Raw genomic sequence first — 23929 nt, forward strand, 5'->3', positions numbered from 1 at the left:
CCTTCCTTCATAGGAAAGAGGATGTGGAGATGCTGGGCATTACTAAGAAATAGATCTCCAGTTATGAGAGGAACAGCAGGCAGGATATATTGTTGTGCAGAAGAACAGTACATGCAGTACATTGATTGTATATCATTTAAAATTGAGAGCACAAATGGGACTAAAGGAAGGCAGAGCCAGTTGCTGGCATCTCCATTTATCATTAAAAACATGGACACGGGGGAGAAAGAACTAAGAGCTGCAGTAGCTACAGACAAGAATACAAAGGTTTCCTAAAGAGAACGAAAAAAAGATGATCATATCTTACACTGCCAACACCTGCAAATAGCAGTATTTTTCATCTTCAGTTATGTATCATGTGTCTGCTTACTGAAACCATAACATGTAACTATTATCTTTTAAAATGACCTAATTCTTCTATAAAAATTTCAGAAGTTTAGAATTTGAAATGACCTGTGCTGTATTTTATGCATGTAGTTATTACCATAAGAGAATCACCACATTTTTATTGATTTTTTTAAAGATGTTTAAACCTGAATATTTGTTAGTGATTGAAATAAACCTAATAGTTTTTTTCTTTGTAGGTTTGAAGTCAGAGGGCCTTTACAGAGTCTCAGGGTTCACTGAGCACATTGAAGATGTTAAAATGGCTTTTGATCGGGGTATGGTATTGTTAACTTTAAATAGTTTTTCAACTAAGCATTTGGCTAAAAGTGATAGTATTCATGTTGATTTTTAGATGCTCAATTACTCTGCTGCTGAAAGTGGTATATTGGCATGGGATATTAACTGATGTCTGGATTATTTACTAACTTCTATAGCACTTTTCCTAATAATGAAACCGTAAAGTGAAAAGTTTAGATCGGGGTCAACAACATTTTTGGGCAGTACGCCAAAAGCAGCCACAACCTCAACTTATAAGATGTTGGCATGCTAGGTATAGATAGCGTAGAAGCTGCAAGGGGTCCAATTCTTATTGTGGCAGTGCAGCCCGAGCCCCTTCCCCAAGATGCGAGTGCCAAACAAAATGCCTTTGCATGCCACATTCTGCACACATGCCAGGGGTTGCCTACCCCTGGTTTAGATTAGCAATAGCCTAACTGAGCCTTTCACCATTGGGTTACCAGTAAAAGTTGCCTGGATGGGGGTTTGCATTAAATAACGTACAAATTCTTCAAGGCATAACATGAGAAAAGTGTGCCTGGGTCAGTTCTCTCTCACCCTTCCCCTCTCCCCATCCTCCTCCTGTTATACCTAATTCCCTCCTGATCCCCACAAACCCTTCCTCTCCATGTTTAGTCTCACATCCCCTCCCCCCCATCCCACCTGATACTGTCACTGTCCTGGCTGACCCAGGCTGGGGAAAGCTAGTGCTCCTGCCCCACTACAGCTTGGCTGCCTGGGGATCTGGGTTCTGGTTCAGTAGAGATTTCATAGATTTCATAGACATCAGGGCTGGAAGGGACCTCGAGAGATCATCAAGTCCAGCCCCCTGCCCAAAGGGCAGGAAGTCAGCTGGGGTCATAGGATCCCAGCAAGATAAGCATCCAATTTACTCTTGAAGGTGTTCAATGTAGGTGCTTGAACCACCTTCGCTGGCAGACTGTTCCAGACCTTGGGGGCTCGGACAGAGAATAGTGGCAGCAGCAGCAGTGGGTCACTCCACCAGCCTGGTGTTCTCCACCAGCCTGGGAGCAACACCCACTGCTGTCCCCAGCTAAGCCCAGCTTCCCACACATCAGAAACAGCTCTGGAGCTCCCCCATGCCCCAGGTCAGCTGGAGACAGCAGAAACAGCAAGTGGGAGATGGGAGGGAATGGGAAGGGAGGGGACATTCCACTGAATATGAAGGGGACAGATGGCTGAGAGTTGGGGAGGGGAGGGAAACAGATTCTTTCCTGATTTGGGGACTTTAAAAAGTATTTAGTAGCTCCTTCTATGGCATGGTCTGCCTGCTTGGAGCAGGGAGGGAAGGAGGCTAGAGAGAAGTACGGGTAAGCAGGTAGCTGGGGGTGGGCAGCCACTCCTGCAGCACCAGTTGCTGCTCTCACACCCCCCTTTTACAAAGTCCAGGATCTGCCTGTGCTGTGAGTATATGGCCTGCTTGGCCACCCCATGTTATGCTACGGTAAGAGCCTAGTTAGTAAAGATGAAGAGATGCAACTCTGTGTTGGCAGCACAGTAGATGGATTGTGATGAAGTGTTTTGAGTGGGAGCCTAGGAACCAAAAACTGCTCTGGCATGAACTCAGTGCATAGCCGTGGGCAAGCTACTGATCTTACCTGCCAGGGATCATGCAAGGATTAGTTGTATGAGGCTTTGAAAAAAAACATAATTAGTGAAACTGCCAGTATAATAGTTCTTCTGTGACCATCTGAAATGGGCTGGTTAGCTTCTTAGACCCCAGTCCTGCAAACACGTAAAGGAGGAGTTGAATAAGTGATAGCAGAATCAAGACCATAGCAGATAAAATAGATGCATCTGTAAAGCCTTCCAAGTACAACATTTTTAAAATATGAAAATAAATGTAATGTGTATAAATAGAATGTATGAGTAAATAGAATATACAGTAATCTATTATAAAGGATTGATTTTTAAAAAGAAAAATTATTCTGCATAATGTTATGAGGGCCCTAAGTTTTCCTAGAAAATTTTGGATATACAGAAAATCTCTCTTTACCCAGTAAAAACTAATTGTAGCTTTATTTCCAGAATTCTTATCAAGAAAGCACCTAATGTAATGTAGCTCCTACTATACAGATTTTTTTTTGAGATAGATAGAGTGTATTTGTCATGTTCATTAATTTTTATCAACAAAGTACTGTCATATTAAAAGGTAAGATGATTTGCGTCATAAGTTAGAATTCACAGTACAAGTTCAAAAACTATTTGTCAGACTTTTGGTCAGTTTTTTAAAGCCTGCAGATCTTGCAAACCACGCTTAACTAAACCAACACTTTAGTTAATGACACTATATGTACTTAAATATACATGTATATTTACTGTTCAGATTTGTGTCTAATGCATTTTAACCAAGATTGGGAAAAGATATTTCCTTTCTTTCCTGTCTTATACTTATAAAGAAAAATACAATTCTTTCCCTTGTACAGTATTTTCCTTTCTACCTTCTTTCTTCAGATTTTTTTTCCATTTTTAAGAGAAACATTAAAACATTAAACATTAAAAAGGTTGCAGTTACTATCCTCTTATCAAAACACTTTGCCTAAAATTTTCATAGTTTGGGAAACAATTCCTGAAGCTTCTACAGGCTAAGAGAACCTGACTACAAAAAAGTTCTTTAAGTTATTTTTGTCAAGGTATAAACTGCAAATTTTAAAAGCAATGCTTATATTTAGATTCTGTGTGGGATGCTGGGGTTCTTTCACTGTTACTAGCAGTGGAAGGAAGGGAAGGTAACCTCTGTAGATAATGTAAGGGTAGCTTTGTTGTTATTTAATGGGAGGGGGGAGGCAGAAATTGTGTAAGATACCGTTGCCAGGAATGATGCCTGGAACACTGGAATGGATGGTGAAGGTGGTTGATGAGGACTCTGACCCCACACAGAATGATACTGGGGGGAAAGAGGCTTAATCTGAGGACAGTTCTGACATCCACTCGTAACATACACATGTTATTCCTAAATCAAGATAAAAGGCAAGATAGGAAACTGTCTGTAGGAAGGGATTTCAAGAATAACTCCATCCCAAGAGAACTAAAATGGAATTATTGACTGCCTGCTGCCTAGAAGGCTACTGGAAAGGCAGAGAACAAAGGCACTAAACCTCACTACCTCCCCACATTGGCTTCAGGGTTGGAAAAAAAAGAGTTGAGGTGCTCGCTTACTCCTTCTCCCCTATAGTTCAGTCTCCTCCCCCACCCAGAACCTGGAGCCAGAAAGTTGGGAGGAAAGTGTGATTGGCACGCTAGCGCCCAGGCCACTGAGCCAGGATGGAGATAGGGAGCTAAGGATCAGTGCACTCAGCTGCAGCAAATCTCCCAGAAGGTTTTTATCAAATAATCGCTTTCTGCACTGATGAAAGCACTAATAAAAGCACCTACAGGAAGGCAAGCAGGCGGCCGTGGTTCAGTGTGCAAAAGAGAAAATAAAACATTTCTGGCTAAATTGAAATTTTCCTATGGAAAAGAAGGGTTTTTTGTGTGAAAATTATTTTGATGGAGAAGTCCTGACCCTTTCTGCACTCATAATGCGCACACACTGCAACCAACAGATGATGGCCAGCTTTTCAACTGCCATATTTGCAACTGTGTTTTTAGATCAACAGCAAACTCAAGTCCAGCTGGCTCTGTAGTGCTGGTACAGAGAGAGGCTGCTAAGGATGATTAGGAAAATGGAGCACCTGTCTTCCAAGAGGAGACTAAAAAAGCTTGGATTGTTTAGCCTAACAAAGCAAAGGCTGAGAGCATGTGATTGTTCTTTATAAATACACTGATGTAAAGAGAATTATGTACCAGGGAGGAAAAAGGAACAACTTAAGGACAAGATTGGTACCAAAAATAAATGAGTATCAGCTGTTATGAGTACATTCAGGTTAAAATTAAAGTTTCTAACCAACCAGAGTGAACTTCTGGAGTAGACTTCCAGTTGGCATAAAAGGAGTGACCTTAACTAGTTTTAAAATGGAGGTTGATCACTGTATGAAAGGCATTATATGATGGTAGCTAGTGAGAGCTGGGGGTTGGAAACAGGGGCAGCATCCAGACAAACGTGGACATTTGAATCCCTGGGGACAAGTAGCTGCGGCATACCTTGCACCACATCTACTTTTCCCTAGAGAATAACCATACCACGTGTGCTTTGATGCATGGCAAGTTATCCTGGGGGCAGTAGGGGAGGCTGGGGCCAGCACCAGCAGCCTTACCTGGGGTCCTGGGGACCTCCTGGAGCTACAGACATGGTGCTCGTGCCAGGGGTCAAAAAAATCAGCAGGTAAAAAAAATGGAGCAGTGCACGCACAGGCAGTATGTGCCCTTAAAGCACAGAGAATACCTCAGTGAGCTGTATGTGGCTCTGCAAACATGTTTGTGGCGCCACATACCGCACGGCCACACTCATCTGGACGTACCCAGGAGGTTCTTTTCAGTTCTATGTTTCTAACTCAGTCTGTGAGCACGTGGCTACAGCTGCAGCACCACTGCTAATAATTCTCTTAATAAACAGCAACGTTAATTTTACACTGCTGGATCCCTTTCATTTTTGGTACTCAGCATACAGTACCTGAAACAACAGCGTAAAAGGAAGTGAAGTCTTTACAAATTCTGAAACTTATACCCCCTTCATCAGGCCCTGAGAAACAAAAGGAAGTTCAAAGTTTTGAGTAATATTGTAGGCCAAACTCTGTCGCCCAAACTCTGTCGCCTTAATAAACCTGCCCATGTGGAATGACTTCAAGGGTAGTTGTGTGATATAATGAAGCCATATTATGGTTCTTTTCATAACTGATTGTCCTAGTGTTTTTTAAAGGACAGTAACATTTCACAAAATTAACACTATATAAATAGAAGAGCTGAAATATGAAATTGGGGTAACTGGAAAAGAATATTATCTCAAGATATATTTTTCAACCTAATAAATGAGGATGAAGTTGAGAGAGAGGTTTTTTTTTAAATGGAAAAAATTCTTATTTTTTTCTAAGATCCCTTTTCACTGCCAAAATGATGTAAATGGCCATAGTGTATATAAGAATTAGGCTCACTGGGACTGTGACAATGTTCTATTTTACTGATTTCTTAATGAGAATGAAAGGAATAATGTGGATTTATTTAACTGAATGAATGTTGGTGCTATAGAGCAACAGTTGCTCTCTGTGCTGTTGTTGATCTGCTACATTCTCATAACATAGAAAACAGTCATTGTGTCAGTTATCTACAGAGTTGCCATTGTAGTAAATGTACTCTGTCCTTTTATTATTTGCTGTTGTTTATCTTATTGGTTGATATCTTTTATTTCTAAATTGTTATGCTGTTATGTACTTTGTACCTTCTAAAACTTTTATTAATATTGATATCAGTGGTGCACTGGTGTTTCTAAAATCCTGGCAAATTACGGATCCAGTAAAAATCAGAAAGGGATAAATCCTGATATCCTTAGCTTGTCCAAAAGTCACTACCATTGGATTTGGCCCAGTAAGAAATCGACATCATGGGAAAAAAATGTCTTGGTAGAAGGTAATATTGAATTCAATAATATTAATAATTCAATATTGAATGTGCATAGCCAGAAAACAATATTGATTCCAATTCCTTTCCCAATACATTATTATTTGTATTGTACCTAAAGTGTATTAGGCCCTTTGTGCAGCATAGAAAAGACATAGTCCTTGACTTGAAGAGAAGAGTCCACTCTTAGACATAACATAGCAAAGTGGGAGGGTCAAGGAACAAGGAAAGAATTGTTGGGTGGAAGAAAGAGTAGGAAAATGTAAGTTGTGTTATTTGAAAAAGCCTAACTGAATGTTTACAAAATACTAAACAAAAGCTTTTCATATTGACATCAGACAACTGATGTGTATACATGCTAGCTATGCTGTATGCCATTTTATTTTGTTTCAAAGTATGGACAACTATAGAAATTCAGTTTATTTTAAAAGGGGACTTTTCTGTATTACCCTCTCTTTTCTCTATGTAATAGAGAAGAAGCTTTTCTGGTTTCTATTTGGGCCTTTGACTTTGTTTGTGAAAAGCTTCATCTTTGGTGCTTTTGGGTGCTTTTTAACTTTAAAAAATAAATAAAAATAGATATCTAGTGAACCTGAGAAAAGAGAAAATAAATGTAGTCTGCTGTACTGGCTTTAAAATGACCACTAAATATCTATTTTTAATGTTATGCCTTTATATTTTCAAAATCTTCTCTGGTTGTATTTTCAATAGACATACATTTGTTTTTGAAGTGTTGCAACCTTTGGCAACAGCTTTGTGATTTGTGGATTAATATGTTTTCCTTCAGTGAGCTTTAAGCAAAGAGATAAGTAAAATGCATGCTTGTGTGGCATTTACTATAGCTGAAGTGCCACTTTAAGGATGTTTGCTATACTACTCTCTAAAAAGTGCTAAATAAATAACACTTCCATTTAGTATACTAGTGACCTGGATAATTGAAGCAACATTCTGCTTTGCCTATCTATTTTGATGCAGCTGCTGTCATCTTGAAAGCATCTATTTTTCAATGTAGCATTTTTAGTGCTCAGTGTACAGCAATTAAGCAGAGTTGTCCAAAACAGTGCTTTATAATGTAAAGCTACCATGCCTAGTAGTGCAGATAAACAAAAGTTTGGGGCAGAGTAAACATTCTCTGAGGAGCATTGATAACTGTATTCAACTAGTGCTGATGGATGTATTAAAAAAGGCTGCTTGTTTTAAAGTCGTTAACGTATAATTTCTTCTTGATGAGCATACGTGTTGCTCCTGTTAATCTTGATGAGTATCCCTCTGAGATGAATGCCATAGGTTTGTACAGGACCTTAAGAATCAACATGAATAGTTTTGTCCTGCAGTGAAAATATAAATTGAAACCTTTTCAACAGTATATTACCCTTCAAGAAGCTTTTGTTGTCCCCACTGTAGAAACCATGCCTCAAGCACTTATCTACCGAAGGGGCCACATGCTTCCCATTACAGTAGGATCCTGCATTCCACTATTATAATTATTTAAATTCACAACACCCTTGTAAAGTAGGAAAGTGAGATCATCATCAGTTTACTTATTTGCAGTTGATAATAAAGAGAATAAGAGACTTACTCCAGGCCACATATGAAGCTTGTTGTGGAGCCAGGAATTAGGTCAGTCCTCTCAAGATGCTAGCCAGCACCCCAACCAATGTGATTTTCCTCTCTTAAGAGTGAGAATGCTATACATTCATTGAGGCTGGTGCAAATAAAGGGTGAGCATGTCACTTGTGGGTGTAGGGGAAAGAGTTAGAATATCTAAGAATTTTTAGACTGGAAAAATGGGGACATAAAGGTTAGAGAGGGGAAGTTATATACATACAAATAGTGTTAATGAATGTGACAAAGATGTGTCAATTAATGTGACAAGGATGTGGCCTGAAAAGGAAAAGTGCTACTTGAAGCCCATGAGCTAGTCCTAATCTCCTCCTCTTTAGTAGGTGGGAAGCAGATGAGATTTATGTAGCCAGTGGTCAGCAATGTGAAGGAGAAATGGCACTAGGACACGCTGCCTGCCTGTCCCAGCCAGCTACTGCTTCTCCCTGCTGCCTGGCTGTGGCACAGCACAGATGCACCTCCCCATTACACAGCTGCACTGCGAGGCAGACGGAGCCCCCTGCTACTGAAGCCCCAGATGAATGGACCAGATCCAATGGCTCCACAGGCCAGGTCTAGCCTGTGGACTATAGGTTGCTAACCTCTGATGTAGGCACAGCAGAAATGGTGGCCTTCAAACAAACAAAATTAGAGTACACAGTAGAAAAATTTCTGCAAATAGTCATTTGAATTTGAAAACAAATTTTAATTCAGCTATGCTGACAATTTATTGTTTTGACTTCCTGCAGAGATTTAAGTGGGTTATAGTTACTTGCAATAATTGCAGATTTTAAGCAAAATTATTTAAAATTCTCTGAAAAGGAATTTGGAATTTTTCTGTTGAAATATGTAATTTTTTGTCATTGGGGTTACATGCATCATTTAGTCATTTAAGAGAAACTGTCAGAGCAGGAATACTTAAATTCAGATATTTCGTGTTAAGAAATCATTCAATTTGAAATAGAGAGAGATGTTATAGAATTTCTGAAAAACAAGAGGCTTTTGTGACTTGCTTAAAACTGTGGCCAAGTTGATGAAACACTAGCACAGAAATTTGGAGAAGCAAGTTCTGTTCTGAATTCTGCTACTAGTCTGTTTGGTGACCTTGGGCATATCGCTTTCGGGCCTCGGTTTCACCACATGCAAAATGATGCTTGCAACAGTTACCAAGTATTTTAAGATCTGTGAATTTTAAGAGCTACATAAAAATGAAGTACTATTTTATTTTCAATATTTAAATAGGCTAAATCCAATAAAAATATTTCTTGGGGTCTTTCAGTCAGTACCGAACATATAAATGGGTTGATGCATTGCAGTTATTGTTAATACATTCACTAGCTTATACTGAAGATGTGAACAATCAACACCTTCTAAAAGTTGGAAAGACTTGCTTCTCATTAATACACTGGAGAGTTGGCAGTATGTTCTTATTAAAATGTTCCAAAAGTTTTCAGGGTGTTTTTTTTTAACTTTTGGTCAGGTTGGAAGGCGTAAATCTTAATCCGTTTTTTAAAGGCCTACCCTTGTTAAAGTAAAAATTATTCTGTTTTAACAATGGTTCTCTTCCAGATGGTGACAGGGCTGATATCTCTGCCAGTATATATCCAGACATAAACATTATTGCTGGAGCACTGAAGCTGTATTTCAGAGATTTGCCGATTCCTGTAATCACCTATGATACCTACTCCAAGTTTATAGAGGCATCAAGTAAGAACTGTGTAATAACTCACATCATTCTTTAATTACATTTTCTCCTAAAAAAGTAGTGTGTGAAATAACTCAAGCCTTTCCAAAAAAGTGGAAACACATATTTTGTTCATTACTCTTTCACCATATGCTTCCTTTAAATGACATGCTTATATTACTGGTGATCGAGAGCCATGACCTACAACTATTAAAAAATAACTGGCTAGTATAAAACAGCCTAACTTCTCTTAAGTCAATGGAGCTATACCTTACACCAGCTGAGGGTCTGAGCTATTGTTTGTTCTAATGAATGGTGTTTGCACAGATGTCCTAAAATATACAATTCTGCACTGAGGGGTAAAAAGCCTCCAACAACATCTCCTGTAACTGGGCTCAGCACTGTCGAAATCCCTAGAGCACTGTCGAAATCCCTAGAGAAGAATCCTCTTTGTAATCTATCAGCTACAGAGTAGCATTGCAGCTATTCTTTAGCTGTTAGTGTATACATAGGAATGGAGTAGCTGCCACAATACTTATTCCCATACTTCCATAAGATGGAAATGGTTAGTGAATCTATCAGACCATGACCCATCCAGCCACTGAGACAGCATGCAGTGAGCAGCTGCAGAGCCAGGCTTTATAGTAAGCAGTGCACATTTTTGTGGGGGCTCTGAAGATCTCTGTTCCTGCTGAATGGTAGTAAGACAGTACTGGTTCCAAACAAAAGCCACTGGATGAAGAAGTGGGATTTGCCTATATGCCTTCTTTCATGGAGCAGTATCACACAAAAAAATACTTAGTTAGAAAAACTTGCTAAAACAGAATCACCCTGAACCTAAGTTAGTGTGCAGTTCAATTCTGAAAGTGTTTAAAGAATAAAGCAATTTAACATATGTAATCAGAAATATGCATTATTTTAATAAAAGTGCCCTTATTCATTTAGTACTATACTTGAGATAAACATGCATGCATAAAAAATAAGCACAATGTCCTAAACCAACAGCTTTCCCTCCCCTTCACTTTTCTTCAGATGGCTGTCCACAAGCAATCTCGTGCATCTCTTCCTTGCATTCCCCTGCTTCTCTTTTGACAGAGAAATTCTTCTTGTTATTTATTTCATCTGAGCCCATTATTTATAAGGTCTTTTTGTTGCATAATCCTATCAGTCCTTTAAAGTAGTGCATAAGGTTTTGTAGTCTTCTAAGGTCTAATCTCTATACACTCCAAAGTTTTGCTGACAAATCATGCAACAGATAAAAAGTTATCATAAATCAGGGGCAATGTCGCCACTATTTTCTTACAGAATATATAGCTTACAATCAGATATTCTGATGTTGCTAGCTACTATGTTACCTACATAGCAGTCCTTATATCACTGTTCTCTAAATATTTGAACATGATCAGGAGTCACATTCTGTTTCCAGTGTTATTTCATTTCAACCCCACTACTGAATTTTCAGTATAGTTTTGTGTATTTGACTACTGCCTCTGGAAGTAGGATTCCATTTTCCTTGACAGGTAGTACCACATAAAACCCAAGACTAAAATCTCTCAAGTCAGAATATTAAAAACACTATAAAAGGTAGCTCAGGTGCTGCAGGCAGGCATGAAAATAACCTGAAATTACACAAAGTCTGAGTTGCTGATCACTTTACAGATTAAGACTACTTTTCCAAGGATGCAAACATAGCTGTTATCATCTCACTTTGTATGTTTAAAATGTATTCTCACAAGCACATTTAAGAACTAGAGTATATTATTTTTCCTGTAAATGATTCCATAGCAGTATTCTAGCTGTATTGCGTATTTACACATGCAAAACTATAGCTATATTTATCCTGCTTTGTGTTTCATAGAAATCTCTAATCCTGATGAACGGCTAGAAGCAATCCATGAAGTGTTGATGTTACTTCCAGCTGCACACTATGAGACACTCAGATATCTAATGATTCATCTCAAAAAGTAAGTTAATCTGCATGGAAAATAATCCTTGAACAGTTTACCTCTTCCCTCTTTGAAAAAGAGATGTCATATAAAGTATTGAGAGAGTCTCCATCACAGCTCAGTTCCCACAGACTCTGTGGCAAAGCATTTCCCTTTCAGTGTCTGCCCTCTGCACTCCCATTTTCCCTCACTGCATCTCCAAGTGTCTGGGAGCAGGCCCTGGAAGAAGGAACATGTGTGCTGCTATCCTTGGCTAATGCATGCATGGGAAGAGCCCCAAGGCTGATCATGATTCCCTCCTGTCCCACACTGAAGGGAGCAGCTGTGCAGAGAGTCAGGCTGAGGCAGGGAGAGCGGCAGTAGCATGTAGGTTCCTCCCTCCAGCATGGGGGGCTCCAGCCATGCCTTGCACTCATCTCCCACAGTCTGCGAGGTGGTGTGTCACACCCCCCTTTAGGAGATCCTGGATCCACCCATGCATCTCAGGTATTGTATTAAAAGTATTTTGCTCTTTACATCTTCAGTAGGATTCTCATTCCACCAAAGACAAGAGAGTTTCTGGGTTTTTTTTATTTGGATTGGGGTAAATTTTCCCCATGCCTTGACATGTAGTGGGAGAGGCTCCCTTTGGATCTGTAGAAATTAGATAGATGGGCACCCATCCTATAAGCATGTATGCTTTGAGGGACCCAAAGGGTGCCATTGGCTTTAGTGGAGTTAGGCAGGTACCAGGGTCTTCCTCCATGATTCACTTGTATTCTCAGCAGCAAAGTTTTTTGTTAGCTTAGAATTTAATTATGTTTTTCTTCTTTGGCAACCCCCTTTTCTTGTTGATGAAAGATTAGCTGTGTACCAGGGAGAAGGGCCTGCTTCAGCTGCTACAAACTACAGGTGTGCCAAAAAAAAAGAAATCTGACTAATATTTCTCTCTCAAACACTAGTAATTTGCAAATGCTGAACTTCCTCCCATTTTCCTAATAATAATAATAATAATAATAGTATTTGAAGTGAAACAGGCACTTTTCTGTTCTGAAGAATTTTTCTGGAAGCTATGCATGACAAAAAGAGGGAATTAGAATAAAAAACAGGTGTCTGTTGTAAACTGTACAGGCTGTTACATGAGCAACACAGAGTTCTAAGTCCAGCACATAATTCTTATACACACAAAACATGCATTCAGGTCATCAAGCCTTTTGTTTGTATAACAATCATAGAGGAGCACACCCTCTGCACTGGTATCATCTTTCAGTAAGAAAGAAACTGCAAATAGACTACTGAATTATTTTATGCTCCCCTGGTTATGCTTCATTATTGCTGTAGTAGATAGTGCTGTATTAAGCCTGGCATACTGTATGCTGTATTAATGCCAGGAAACTCTTATCATTTTAAACACAGTAGAGCTCCTTTTCTTCCATTTCATACATAAACTTTTGAAAAGTGTCTTCATTAAAAAAAGATAAAAGAAAACATTATCAGCCATGAAAACTGAGCCTTTTAATTGAGCTGAATCAAACTAAAACTATTTAGGCCCCAGATTTATTTAATCAAATTTCATTGTGCTTTCTGATGACTTTTACTCCTAGTAAAAGTCAGTCCTACTTTTACTCAGAGGAAATAGAATGTGATTGATAGCTTCTTACAATGTAGAAACCCAAAAGGAAGCCCCACCCTGTGAAGTTACATAGATATGCTACAGGAGAGAAAAACACGTGTCATTGGCCACAGCTCTGCGGCAGACATGAGGGGGAATGGGAAGTTATGGGTCCGCTTTCCTACAGATGCACCAACTAGCACACAGTGCATTGGGACATAATAATATGCCAGTTGTCCATGCAAACTTCTATCTTCCTAAAAAGTAAAGAAAGAATTGTGCTTTCTCAGCACCCTCCTAGGGCACAGATAGCCCTGTTGAAACTTTGCAGACACCAAAGGGTCAGATTCTTTGATCCAGGTACATCTTTTTTATTCTGGGGGCACTCGCGAATCTGGCCACAGCAGAATTCTTTTGGCAGGGATATTTCTCAGACAGCGCACCATCTCAGCTGGCTCCTATGCTAACTGCACTCCACCTTGACAGCAGTACTGTGCTGGGAGAGGGACACATCAGATTTCACTTCAGTTAATACCAGTTAATAACAAGAGTTTAGCCCTTTGGATACCGATGTCCGGTAAACCTCAATCTGACTTAATATACTAGGCTGGCAAAACTAGAAAATCAGGAACCGTAAACAATTTCCTGAAACCTTATTCACCTTCAGCAGGCAGCATTCTACACATGAGAGAATTTTGCCCTCAAATGGCAGAGTCATGCTTTTGCAGTAAAACAAATACTTATTTTAGTTGAAGGTTGGATAGGCAATGAGATATGAATGCCCATGCTCCTATTTAAACTATGCATATTCAACTCCCAATATAGCAAGTGGATGATGGAAGGATTTGTCCCTAATATTATATTTAAATATATCTGTATGGCAGCTGAAAATGCTCATTCTGATTGTTGTGTGGTGTGGAACTTTTCTGGCCTAAGTTGAAATTCCAAGTAAATGGCATTGCACTTTTCTAAAGTATTCTAACAAAGAACTTAGTTTATCATATTGCCAACAATTTTCCCATGTTCTATGGATGCCCATATCAGATTGTGTGCATCTAGGAGAGTATCAATCCATTTATCTCTATTCAGGGTTCCTCTTTTCTTTCATTTGAATTACTTTTGCCATTGAATTTATAGGAAAAACAGCTGCTTGTGGTACACAAAAAAGCGTGTATTTATATGGTTGATAAAATGTCAGTTTATAATACTGTCATGCCTTTATGGGTGATATATTGTTTCAGCTCATTAAACACCTATTGTTATTTCTAATATGTCATTTTAATACCATATTATGAAAATAATTTGCTTTACAGAGTTGGAGTCTCACACATGCTTTCAATTGTTCATTACTTTGGAGTGATTATCTGTGGCTAGCAGCACTTACTTTAGTCTTTTCTTACTGAAGCATATGAGACCATAACTAAAATTCCCAGAAAAAAGCAATGCTTTCCATTACAAAAGGACAAAGCCCAATGCTTTTTCTAAGTTAGGCACAATAAATGATTTGGTTAGACTTTATAGTACAATAATTAATTTCAGAGGTAGTAAAATGTCAGTTCTTCAAAAAAGAAGGAACTTGCTGTAGTCACACTTCTGCCTCATGCATACAAGACCAGAATTTCTCTGAGAAACAATGTCCACCAGGCCTATGCATGCAGCCTGTTTCACCTTGTGCTCCTGTGTGAGAGTATAAAGAATGGAGTAGCTGCAACTCTCCCTCGGTTCCTTCTTACTGCTTCTGGCAGTATTGGGGAATGTGGTAAGTGTCCAGCCCACTAGCTTTGGCTAAACATTCTGGTAAATCTTCTAAATAGCTTTAGAACTCTCGTGATAACCTTAATTTTTGTACCACCATGATCATTTCAGCCTGTTTAGATAAAGTACAGATTGCTATACTTTGCATGTGTAGGACTTGCTGTGCTGTGGGCTCCTTAACTAACTCTAAACCTGTGGGCTTCGAGCCCTCTGGATCTTATAATGGACCACTCACTTAAAAATTAAATCTGACGTGCCTGTTCTGTCCAGGAGAGTTGCACATACTGAGCTAACATTCAGCATGACTTCACTTGGATATGTAAGTCATGAGATGTGAAACTGAAACTCCATTTTTTTCAGCAATCTTAAGGTAACATTTGTGTGGACCCTGAGTACACTAGCTCCAAGATCCTGCTTGTGGACAAGTCAGCATCATCTATAGTCCCAGCTTGCAAATAAGTTGCACTGAAGAGTGGTAGAAACGAGAAGGCTCGGGGGGAAGGACTAGCCAGTGCACCCCAGCACTGAAATAGACTTGACATCAACAACATTGAAATAAGCTCTAATACTTCCAGTGTCAAAGTACAGAATTTAGGGGTAGTACTCTGAATGCAGAGATAGAAACTCCAGAAGCAGCACGGTGTTCTCCCGATAAGAACACAAAACTTCCTGAGATGCATCCACTTAGGGCCCACAGACTGCTTAGGTTAAGGAGAATATCCTTCTGATCCAAGATACCAGTTTGACGATTCACCCTTTGCATTGACACCAACGCAGTGAACTGAAAGTCTTCAGTGCCAAAGTACCCACTACTCTCAATAGAAGCTACAAAAAGCACTTGGAGGCAAACTACAGTATTCTTCTTCTCTACATGTGGAGCTAGAACTAGTCCTCTTCTCCACCTCTGGAGTGCGCATTCTCCCTACCTTCAATAAGAAAACAGGCTGTCATGAAGTCAGTCACCATGGAAAGGTTCTACTTCCTTTATTAAACGTAGCCATCACCGGTTTAGCAGTACTTGCACCAACACCCAGGAAACCTGTGGTATCCAGATCGTATATCACCAAGGTTTCACCAGAGTGCACCATCTTATGTGTCAAACAGCTGTTCTTTGCACACTCAAGAAAGAGAAGAGGTCACTCTCCCCATTAGTGTCTGTTGCTGGAGTATCTGGAGTAATCAGATCCAAAAACAGAGCAACAGCAGGGCCTCATGTCATTACCAAAACCTCTCTTGTATTCACTTTTTCATAAATTGGTATCCTCAACAACATCAATATTAGCACCTGACAACTTCAAGTCCATTCTTCTTGTGTAAACTGCAGAGACCCTGGAAAAAGAGATAACAATGACAGAGAAATCCCACAAATTATTTGGTATCTTGTTAGCTTCTGATCCAATCTTGACTATTCTTTCTGTGATTGATGGACTTCTTACCCAGCTAATACCTTATAGGTAGAGGGCTATATAAACCTTGGTTAGACTTACCAATTTTTGTGGGTTGATCATGGTATAAAGAGCAAATACTATGGACATCTTGCAGATGTACTTCTCCAGCCCCACCCCTCAGCACTGATTGGCATTGAAGTCCTGAGGGGGGAGGAGGGAAGAATTGCTGACCACATGGAACAGTCAGCAATTTGCCATCTTCACTGTTGTCTGCCCTTTGTGCAGCCCCACCCCTGAGCACTGATTCGAGAGGCTCCAGGGGAAAGTAAGGATGAAGAGACAGCATTGACCATGATAAAAACTACTGTGAACCTGGTAGTAGAGAAAAGGTTCCATATAACATGAAGGGTACTTTACTTCTTGCCCAAGTATTTCTACCCTTGCCTGAAGCCAGGCTCCTAAGATGTGCTGGCAGAATGAGAAAAAAGTTGGTGGAATCATTCAGGATCCTTATTGTTGGGGGTATTTTTACTTGGTTTATTTGTAAGAAAGTCATGTTCTCCTGCTTCTCAACAGCTGTGTTTTATTGATTGCCAGGACTTACTAGCCAAATCTGATTCCATTATTCCTTGTGACAGCATGGGGAATATAAGAGAGATCATTAAGGAAAATGTTCAGTAAGGACAAGTGCAAAATCCTGCACTTAGGACAGAACAATCCCATGTACTGGTACAGGCTGGGGACTGACTGGCTAAGCAGCAGTTCTGCAGAAAAGAACGGGGGGTTATAGTGGACAATAAGTTGAATATGAGCCAACACTGTGCCCTTGTTGCAAAGAAAGCTAACAGCATACTGGGCTGTATTAATAGGACTGTTGCCAGCTGATCAAAGTGATTCTTCCCCTCTATCCAGCACTGGCGAGGTCATATCTGGAGTACTGTGCCCAGTTTTGGGCTCCCCACTACAGAAAGGATGTGGACAAATTGGAGAGTGTCCAGCAGAGGGCAATCAAAATGGTTAGGGGCCTAGGGCACATGACTTCTAGGAGAGGCTGAGGGAACTGGACTCACCGGCTAGGAAGAGAGATTACACAAACAAGTTTAAGTGATCAGAAATTGTTTTAAACCTGTAACAGAACATAAGTTCAGTGCACATAAACCAGTTTCAAAATGGCTGGAACTGGTTTAAGATAAACCTGGTTGAATGTAGCATCAGACTTAACTGATTTGGGTCAAACCATCTAATGAAACCCTTCCTGTTTAAGTTAAACCAGAGTCCCCCAGCATCCCAGATGCTTTGGAGCCTTGGGCTGGGTTGGACTGTGCTGTCTGCTCCAGAGAACAGAGCTGGCCCTGCCTCTTTGCTCCCTTGCTGGAGCTCCAGCAGAGACTGAAGGTACAGCAGGGTCTGCCTGGCTTCCCCCTACCACCCCGCCCTTGCCACTTGCTGCTCAAGCAGGGATCCCCCCCACCCCTCCAGTGCTCCAGTGCATTTAAGGAGACAGAGAATCCATGTCTGTCTGTACCTGGATGATTAGCTGACCAGAGACAGACCCCAACAGCAGACTGCAGCAAATTTAGAATACATTATTTGCCTGTTCTTTCAACTAGGAATACCAGTGAACTATGAGAAACTCTCTCTCTTCAACCATAATGACATTAAAGTCCTCATATGGGAACATAGGGAGTCACAGGTATAGTCCTGATGGACACTGCTATTCCAAGTTCTGCCTCACATACATGTACTCAGAGGCAGAACAAGAAGAGCTGGTGCCCTGGGCAAATCCTGCAGGAGAGCAACAGGTGTTCATGCAGGTTCTGAGAGTGTCGAGGGGGCACAAGCAGTTCCAAGAGCTGGGCAGGCAGCAGGCTTACCCTGGGAACTCCTAAACCTTCCCCACTGAGCTGTTGCTGTCAGCTGCTGGTTATTGCTCTTAAAGCAGCAGCAGCTGGGGACTGTTTTGGAGATTCTGGCATGGGTACGGCATGGGGCCACTCTTGTTGCTGGGACAGAGACTCCTTGGGGATGGGGAGCAATTCCAGTGCCCCTCCTAACTTAGCCCCTAGGGCAGGTGCCCTTCTCAGCCACCCCTGGTTATGCTACTGCATGTGCTGACTACAAAACCTTTGAGTCACAATACCTGTAAGGTAGATAACCATTCCTTACATTGTACTTAACTTGTGATTGTTCTTTTGGATAAAGTAATAACCACTAATTCTTTATAACTGGAGGATTAACCACATGACTGAATGTTATTTCTAGCACTTTTTTTTTCAATATCCAGACACAGCAAGTACAGTCTGTTCTACCTCACTGTAATTATTGGTAGTTATATAGTGAACCTTCCAGTTACGTGTATGGGTGTCTTTAAAGGTATCCAAAAACATAGCTCTATGGTAACTTAATCATACTTGCCATGTAACTATAGTGAAGTTACAATCACTGTTTTAAAGTGTAACCAAGAACTTTTAATACAAAAATGTCTTTGTCTATCAATGCTTGAAGTTAAATAGCTCTCTAAAATTAGGATACTATATATTTTTTCTGATAAAAGAAATTACTCTTACTTCATTTCTCCTCTCTCAGGGTTACCTTGCATGAAAAGGAGAATTTTATGAATGCTGAAAATCTGGGAATAGTGTTTGGACCTACTTTAATGAGACCCCCAGAGGACAGTACCCTCGCCACACTGAATGACATGCGGTACCAGAAGCTAATTGTGCAAATTTTAATAGAAAATGAAGATGTCTTGTTTTAGACAAAAAGATAAGTAACTTCATAGCTGTAGCTTTGAAATAATCCATTTCAATGAAAACCAATTTCTTTACAGTTTTTTTTTTTAAGAAGGAAAAGTTACTGGGTCTCACCTCAGTTTCTGCAGTGTTGCAGATGAACGCCAAAATGTTTAATAAAGCTTGTCTCATAGACATATGCCTCTTTTTTAGAAAGAAAAAGGTCAGAAAAGAATCCTCTTACCTTGTGTCTTTTGCCTTGCTTCATATGTATATGTGTTTTGAGAAGTCGCAAACAAGTTTATCGTTAACTTATTAATGAATGCAAAATGTATTTTAATATGGCTAGAGAAGCAGAAAGGTACTTAATCAGTGTTACTTGTATACAGCTATACATTTCCCTTCTTCATAAGGAATAATTATATATGTCAGTCATGAAACAGAAGCTATATTATAAAGATATTTAACTTCAGTTAGCAGAAAGAATGGCATTTTATTTTAGCAAACTATAATTCAATGCAGTGCATTGATTATTTTCCATATATTTTTCCTCCCTTTTTTCTATGACACATTGAAAACACCTAACATTAGTACCATATTCTCCTGACACACCTCTTTTATTGCAAATGCTTTTAAGGAAACTTCCTACATGTATTCTAAATTTCTTTGGAATTTTCTTTTACATTTTAGATACAAGCGTTCTAAGATTGTATTATACTCTTGTAGCCATTCAGTATCTTCCCATATTATCATATTTTTTTCTTCCAAAATGTGGTATTGAAGTTTTCAAAAGTCCTGGTGATAGTATCAGTTTCACATGCCAGATCTTTCTTTGAATACAGTAATGTGTAAATTAAGTGAGGCTGGGACACTGGATATTTTCTGGCCTTGTTGAAAAATTAGCACTTTTTTTGTTAATTACACTTTTTTGTAAGAATCAGGTTATGTTTTTGTCATGTTTCTGTATTTATAAGCGTACAGTAAATGCTGAAAATGTAGGTATTTCTCTTGAATGTGTTTCTTGATGGTTTGTTTTTAAAAACAAGAACATGTACAAAGCATTGAAGCTGGTAAATTTAATCATTGAAAAGTATTTTATTTTTCTCCTTTCACAAACATTGACTTACAGAGCTCATAGGCTAACTGCAATTTATTCTTAATATTAAACGTGTTTCTCAGCATGAAATTTTTCTACAAGCATAGCAAGGCAGTATACTTTACTACCAAACTGAATTTTCATTGTGAAAAACTATAATAATCTCTCTTCATGATTGTATGAGTCACATGTTTGGTAACTCAGTGATAGGGTTTTCTGAATTATTTCAGGGAGCACATGTTTCTATTGAAATTGAAAAATGTGTGTAACTATAATAATGAAGGAGGGGCAGGATGGGAAAACTGTAAATTTTGTTGTCCTCTAGAGAAGTAACCAAGGGCTAGATAGTAAACCCAGATTGCAGTGCAAATGCTAAATAATTCCAATTTGCTGATCCTATTATAGAGCCTCTTAAAATGTACAGAATTATTTGTTGTAGGTTATGTACTACTTAATACTGTCATAAAAATGATCTGGAAATGGTTTTATTTTGTGAAGTGAAATATGCTTTGTAATTTATAATAGTGTAAATGGAAGGAAAATTCCATTAAATGTGTTAAGAGTTCTTGTGTCTTGTCATTTTGATCATACAGCAACCTGCCAGAAGAAAATCAATATCTATCAGCCCTTCTGACATTACTAGCCTTCCTGGTATTGCTAAAAAGTTGACTATTTGTAAAACTCTGAAATAGTACTACTGATGATCAGCAGTTTCAGATTATTAATGAGACGCTTATGCAACTCCACCATGGTATGAACTTAAATATACACTTGTTTATTGAGCTGTATCCCCAGACTTCACTGCTTAGAAGTTCAAGTAAGCAAAACCCAAGAGATCAATCCAATCACCTATACACAGAATGTACCTTCCAAGTAGTGGAATCACCAAAGCAGTTTTCTGTTGGCACTGGATTTAGAACCCAGCCTTTATACCTTTGTTCCAAGTGAGCACAACCCTCAGACCAGCCACTACCTTTCCATTCGATAATAGGCAAATGTATTGATGCACAGTAATAACAAAAAAAAAAGCAGTACAAACAATCAAACAATTCTATATATCTACCAAATCCTAGGCCTGTCATCAAAGTCAAAGTACATCTGGCCAGGACGCAGACTTCACTCTGAGGCTGTCCCTTAGGTGCCAGATGTCAGCATTGCATGTCAGCATTCTGGAGGTGGGATACCAAGGCCCACCGCCCCCTTCCAGGGAGCTGTCTGAGACGGGCTGCTGGTACATTCTCAGTCCATGGTGGCCTCGAGGACCCTTCCTGGGGAATGGATTGGGGATGGGGACCCCTCTCAGGGAAGAGAAGGAGAAAGAATGGGGAAGGATGAAAAGAAGACAACGAGGGACAGGGAGGGACCCTTTGTTAATCTCGAGTCTCTGCTTTTGTATTGTCCTTCCCTCCTCATGACTCTTCATTCATGGCTATCTCTGGTTGGTTGTCTCTCTGAGGTCACACGTCCACATAGCATTTTGGGCCTTCTCCTGATTTGGTCTGTTCACCCAAAACTGGGACTCAGCCCCGCTCCTCCTCTGAGGCCTTGTAGCTGGTATCACTTATCTCATGTTATGGGACAGTATGGTATATACTTCCTTGGTTCCCAAACTTTGTGTCCTTGTTGTGTTAGAAAACCTGGTACATGCCCCCTCAAGTCTCAGGCTGTATCCATCCGTTGGCCTTGTCGTGCTAGACAGGCTGTCTGCCTCCAGGACTATATGGAACTGTGTGTGTGAAACTCAGGCTCTTACAAATCCATTAGTCCCTGCTGCCCATCTTGAGCCCTTATAATGCATATATCTATACCTATAAGCCAATTCCAAAAAACCAGACCTTTAAATACCATTTTCAAGCCAACATTTTCCACATACTTATATGTAAATGTGTGTATATGATTTAACTTCAGTTCTTTTCAGTTAGTCACTGTAGTTTGTTTGGGGTTTTTTTTCTGGAGAAACTATTCTTGGTGACATTCCTGAATAGACAAAAAGGTGAACAAAGGTCTGCCCTGCTCTTGCTCCCCTACTCTTCATATGCAGTAAGACAGTACCTTTGACGTACCTTGTTTCCTGAGTGCCAGTTACATATAGAAGAAGGTAGTTCCTTCAGCAGTATCAGTGAAAATTAGCTCTGAATGAAGAAAGTCTCTAATTTTTGTGATAACATTACTTGAAAAAGAAAAGAAGTGGAGCAGAGGGAGAAGGGAGTGTCAAAATACAAATCTGGAATTGATGGCTGGTTTCTGCCTCCGCTGAATGAAGGATAGTCCCCACCTGTAGAATACAAGACTCCACTCCAGTCTCTTTGTTCTTACGTTCCCAATTCTGATTTTTTTTAATGCAAGCAAAATGTATGTGCAACAATGTCTGGCAAAGCAAAGAACAAGGTATATACAGACAGCAGTGACATGCTCGAGGCCACATAGATCTAGGTCCATCTGAATTGTACCAAGCCTTCCTTCCACAGAATATGGCAAATACAGTGGTGTGATAGCTTCTTGGTCTCTGCTAAAGAGCAGGGAGAATAGTTTGCAAGATGCCCCAGGAGGTTCTTGTATGGCTCCTCCTATTTCCCTGTTGGACCATCTCATCTTAAGGATCCCTAGTCACAGATGAGAACTCTGCTTTCACAAAAGTCTGTTGGCAAAAGGTTATTTTGCCTGAACTTTTCCTGGTTCCCCATACATGCTCTGGCAGTATTAGTGGCTCTTGACACATTGTCTCCTTATTTCACTCACATGACAGCTGCTATTCTTCACACAGGCCCCACAGCTCAGCCGCTGGATTCCTGAAAGGCAGCAGACAGGGGCAGCACTAATGTTACTCCCTGCAATATTAAGGTAACTTAGACTCAGATAAATTAGCAAAAAAAATTGCACTTTCCTTCCCTGTTCTTTGGGCATGTCTTATCAGTTTGTAAATTGTATGGGTTTAGTAGAAGATGTTGAAATTTAGTCTTTAGTCCTCAGGCTTATAAAGTTCATCTGATGGCTGTTTCAGAGAGTGGAGACTTGAAGAGGTGGTTGTAAAAGAAAGATGTTACAGAAGATACAAGACCTAGTTTTGAACTCCAGTTCTGTACCGGTGCAGTTGGGTTCAAGGTGTAGAGTTGGGCACATTGCCCCACATTGAAGAAGGATGGATTAAGTCCCCAGTAGGACTAGATTTTCTCTTTTTTTCCTTCTTCATACAGTTGAAAATACAATTTGAGCACATGGGTTTATCTCAAAGCACATGATCCCTGTGGGGAATCCAACCACTTCTCAATTAGTTCTGCTGAAAAGCAAGGTATATTATCCAGGGACAGGGCATAGTGCTAATGTAGATCTGCTTCCTGGTTGTTATTCAAGCTAGCACAGTCTAAGCTGTGTAGACAATTTAGGAGCCAGGTTTGGGTCCTCCAGAAGATGGAGCGTGGATAACTGGTGCCCCCGTAGTCAGGGTGGGCACATGCCCCCCCAGCAACCAGTTAGCAGTGGTGGGGGGGCACCCCACACAGCCAATCTCACCAACTGGGGGGGTTCCCCCTTGCAAAACTCACCAATGGGGAGTGGGGAGGTCCCCCATGGCAAAATTCACCAACCAGGAAGCAGCCACGGCCCTCCCAGAAGTGGCCACAGTGCGATATCCGGTGCTCCCACTCCCCAGCCAGTGCCTGCAGGGGGCATACCAGTGCTCCTGCCCCCTGCCCTACCCCCCTGCCTAAGCGGGGAGCGCAGCGTATCAGGGGTGTACATGCACCCCTGTGGACCCCCTACACGTTGCCACTGAAATGGAAGAAAGAGGTCCTAATAACTCTTAATCCCCACTGCAGCTATAGTTATAATCCAGGCCAAGACCCCAGGTCTTCACAGTTCAACAGCCAGACAGGTACCAGTACAATTCAGCATAAGGCGTCGAGTGGGTAAGGTAACCAGTAGGGTGAATGTGCTGGACTTTAGGAAAGCTGATTTCAGC

The 23929-nt window shown here is 40.3% G+C and overlaps 1 protein-coding gene across 1 annotated transcript in view; it reads left to right on the forward strand.

The window, feature by feature from the left end:
• CHN2 (chimerin 2) overlaps positions 1-20536 on the forward strand; it is a 225466-nt gene extending 204930 nt beyond the window's left edge. Inside the window, exons 10-13 of the mRNA XM_019535388.1 lie at positions 585-662; positions 9349-9486; positions 11322-11427; positions 18730-20536. Coding sequence (XP_019390933.1) covers positions 585-662; positions 9349-9486; positions 11322-11427; positions 18730-18901 — 494 coding nt within the window. The 3' untranslated portion in view covers positions 18902-20536. The remainder of the gene's footprint in view (positions 1-584; positions 663-9348; positions 9487-11321; positions 11428-18729) is intronic.
• Positions 20537-23929: the final 3393 nt, after the last annotated feature.

The sequence above is a fragment of the Crocodylus porosus genome, unplaced genomic scaffold (genome assembly GCF_001723895.1).
Source record: "Crocodylus porosus isolate Cpor-Errol unplaced genomic scaffold, CroPor_comp1, whole genome shotgun sequence".
NCBI lineage: Eukaryota > Metazoa > Chordata > Crocodylia > Crocodylidae > Crocodylus > Crocodylus porosus.